General features: G+C 44.6%; 1 protein-coding gene across 1 annotated transcript; it reads right to left on the bottom strand.

The window, feature by feature from the left end:
- Positions 1-1,390: 1,390 nt before the first annotated feature.
- On the bottom strand, positions 1,391-3,184 carry hspb3 (heat shock protein, alpha-crystallin-related, b3). Its single transcript, XM_024408183.2, has one exon. The coding sequence runs from the start codon at positions 2,697-2,699 to the stop codon at positions 2,157-2,159; it is 543 nt and encodes a 180-aa protein (XP_024263951.1). The 5' UTR covers positions 2,700-3,184; the 3' UTR covers positions 1,391-2,156.
- Between the last annotated feature and the right edge of the window lie 800 nt (positions 3,185-3,984).

Here is a 3,984-nt window from a genome sequence, read left to right as displayed (position 1 = left end):
GGTAAATTCTGCCTTTTGTCATCCTTACTCACACCTACAGTCCATACCTCTTTTACTTCACGGAGTTGAGTTGTAGCAGGGTGTTGAGTTCCCTCTTTGTAGAGGCGTAACAGTCAAATCCAGATTAAATAAAGGTCTTCATGTGTATCAAATCTGTAGGCGATCGTGGGCTAAATCAATGACAAACAGCTGAAATGTTCAGGTTTTCGTCATGATCTGTGGTGTTTTCGTTTCCGTTAAGGCTGTACATAACAAAGTAACTAAATTAGATTTTTTTTTTCCTTCATCTGCTAAGCTGTTTGCTCTATGCATAGACCCAACACCAACTCTATCTTTTTGGTCGTTTGTGGTAGGCATAGTGTACCACTAATGTTCTAAATTGCGGAGCCTTTAAAAAAAATATATATATATTTTCCTGAGGCTGTGCAAGACCTTCGATAGGCTGGTAGATAATCCTGGAGTTAATCATTATTATAGCCTAGATCGCTTTATATAATATGGACTTGTTTTTTTCTAAGACTAAACAAACAAGGGGTAGCATATGCTTTTTGCCTGTCTCAACAAGGGTTAGGCCTATATCTTCACATACCCCCTCAATTCGTCCTCTGCTTTTAAACATAAGACATCTCCATAGAAATGTAAAGCCTAAGGATCGCATGGTGACAGTCTGGTAAACTGGGAACTTGTGGCGGGGGGGGGGACTTTTTGGTCATATCATGACATCAGTGATTTTCAGGTCAGAGAAAGATGCCAGAGTTTCTGAATTGGAATTCCGAGTAGGATAACCGGTCAAAACAACAAATAATCCCAGTCTGAGCTCGTTTTTTTTCCCCGAGTTCCAAGTTGTCTTGAACGCACTGAAGTCGGAAGTCAGAGATTGCCGAGTTCCGAGGTATTTTGAATGCTCCACTAGATACCTACCTCTTATTTCTGAATAGGACTACCTCCAACAAAGAAGCCCTTGTCTCCATTGACAGTCCATGTTAATTCATGGCGGTATTTTATAGCGCTAGGAAGACGTTTAGGTGACTTTGTGAAAGCTATCAGTAGCTTCACGAGGCTTAATTCTGGCACTTATCACCCCCTATAGGTGCAGCTAGGGAGATGAACAATCTAATGGGCAACACCAATCAAACACTGGCCACTTTAGTTGAGTGGTGTGATTTGATTGATTCTTGATTCTAGATGGTATCGGAATCCTACTGTATTTATAATAGTTTGTACATATCCTTTTTTTTATCAGAATGTAACATGGGTGTAAACAATCTGTAACAATGTAACATCTTTTTTTAAATTGTTTTTATTTAACCTTCATTTAATTAGGCAAGTCAGTTAAGAACAAATTCTTATTTACAATGACGGCCTACTTGTAAAGCTCCCCCCCCGGCCAGTTGTGATACAGCCCGGGATCGAACCAGGGTCTGTAGTGACACCTCTAGCACTGCGATGCAGTGCCTTAGACCGATAACATCTGATAACAATATTTATTGTTCTATCACATTTTTTAAGTCTCTTCTTTCAACAGTGAACAATTTCTAAACAATCTCATAAAATTTGTACTGTAAAAACAACATCGTCACTGATGCTGAAAGCCTCATGCTTAGCATTCCCATTTATGTCAAAGATATCATACGTTTTCAATGGCTGGAGAGGAACTTCCCTCTGTCCATTTACCAAATTAAATATAAATATTCATATTTGTTCAAATTAAACGCATATTGTTTTAATTGAGGTGAGAGGAGCTGGAGTAACATTTCAAAGCGAGGAGGAAAAAAATAGATTTTAAGAAAATAGATTTTAAATATATCATTACTGCTGTTATATAATTCAATAACGTTAGCACCAACATCTTTTTATAGCAAAGTAGCGTCAGATAGAAATGTAACAAGTAACAATGTTTAGAGAAATATTTGACAATTTAACTTCACACGAAAATAACAGACACAATGAATTAATCAATCACTCATGTTAGTGGTACTGTAACAGCTGATCTGACCTCATCTTTACCTGATCAATACAGTAATAATCAATAATCAATCAACAGTCAATAATCAACAGTCAATCATCAACAGTCAATAATCAACAGTCAATAATCAACAGTCAATAATCAATAATCAACAGCAAATAATCGATAGTCAATAATCAACAGTCAATAATCAATAGGGGTCCTCCTCACTGTGTTGTATCCTAACAGGTGTTCTCTGTTTGGATTCCACCACCAGTATCCCATCATGACATAGCAGAGCCCTCAGACCCCCCGCCTGCTGTAGTTTCTCAGGCAGTGGGTCCTGGCGGGTGAAGCTTCGGGTAACAAACCCATGTTCATCCATTCTGGCTCCATGCTGAGCCTTGATCAAGAGCCATCCTTCAAACACCTGAATCATGATATCCTCAGGTCTGAACTGGGACACGTCCAGAAGCACCTGGAAAACAGGCTCAGTCCGCTGGGGTTGGGTTGTGGTAGTACCGTCGCAGACCCCTTCTAGCTTCACTACCCCTGGGTCGGGCCTCACTACCTCAGGGTCGGGCCTCACTACCCCAGGGTCGGGGAAGGCAGGCCCGGGCAGGGCGAACAGGTCATGGTCCTCCACACAGTCGTCCAAGTCCCTTCCTTGGAACAGGGCCTGGTGGCGGACTGGGCTGTTCACCCAGTGGGTTATACACAGTCCCTCCATGGTTCTGCCTTCCTCCCAATCCATGTCCCAGAAAGCCTATGGTGTTGCTGCTGTGTGGCAGAGAGGAGTGAGCTTCACAGTCGCACAAATGAAATCAAGGAAAGAAAAGAAACTGCAGTCGCTACTTCTCTTTCAAACCAAGGTGCATGAACAACTGAGCAAACGGAATGAGAAGATATCCAGCCAGTCAATAGTCATTCAGAAACACTTTGCTATTGTTAAACCCCAGTGCTAGTCATTCAGAAACACTTTGCTATTGTTAAACCCCAGTGCTAGTCATTCAGAAACACTTTGCTATTGTTAAACCCCAGTGCTAGTCATTCAGAAACACTTTGCTATTGTTAAACCCCAGTGCTAGTCATTCAGAAACACTTTGCTATTGTTAAACCCCAGTGCTAATCAGCCAGAAATACTATTTTCTTTTATCGCCATGGCAAAGCAAAGGATTGCGATTGGCGGGTCTGTGATCGTGTCGCTTGCAGTCTCTCAGTCTGAAAACCTCTTGTATATTGCTGTGGCACTGAGTCACTGAGTTTGACAGTCGGTCAGATGAAATCAAGACGGGCCATGGCCTATATTTAGGACAGCATGTGATAGGTGCTGAATCAGACTCCCATGTTGCTGTGGCAGAGGAGTGAGCCTGACGGACAGTTAGCTGAAATCATGGCAAACTATGTCTATATTAAGGACAGTGTGTTATTCTGGTGGGTGGTGGTTCTGGGGGTGGTGGTTTCTGGGGGTGGTAGTTTCTGGGGGTGGTGGTTTCTGGGGGTGGTGGTTTCTGGGGGTGGTGGTTTCTGGGGGTGGTGGTTTCTGGGGGTGGTGGTTTCTGGGGGTGGTGGTTCTGGGGTGGTGTTTTTGGGGGGGGTGGTGGGTTCTGGGGGTGGTGGTTCTGGGGGTGGTGGTTCTGGGGGTGGTGGTTTCTGGGGGTGGTGGTTCTGGGGGTGGTGGTTTCTCGGGGTGGTGGTTCTGGGGGTGGTGGTTTCTGGGGGTGGTGGTTCTGGGGGTGGTGGTTTCTGGGGGTGGTGGTGGTTCTGGGGGTGGTGGTTTCTGGGGGTGGTGGTTTCTGGGGGTGGTGGTTCTGGGGGTGGTGGTTTCTGGGGGGGTGGTGGTGGTTCTGGGGGTGGTGGTTTCTGGGGGTGGTGGTTTCTGGGGGGGGTGGGGGTGGTTTCTGGGGGTGGTGGTTTCTGGGGGTGGTGGGGAGTGGTGGTTCTGGGTCAGTAGCAGTATAGTTCAGTATAACAGGGTCAGTAGCAGAGCTCAGTATAACAGGGTCAGCAGTAGAGCTCAGTATAACAGGGTCAGTAGT

The sequence above is a fragment of the Oncorhynchus tshawytscha genome, linkage group LG04, assembly GCF_018296145.1.
Source record: "Oncorhynchus tshawytscha isolate Ot180627B linkage group LG04, Otsh_v2.0, whole genome shotgun sequence".
Lineage (NCBI taxonomy): Eukaryota > Metazoa > Chordata > Actinopteri > Salmoniformes > Salmonidae > Oncorhynchus > Oncorhynchus tshawytscha.
Note: the sequence above shows the minus strand (reverse complement) of the source record. Positions and strands in the feature narration are given on the sequence as shown.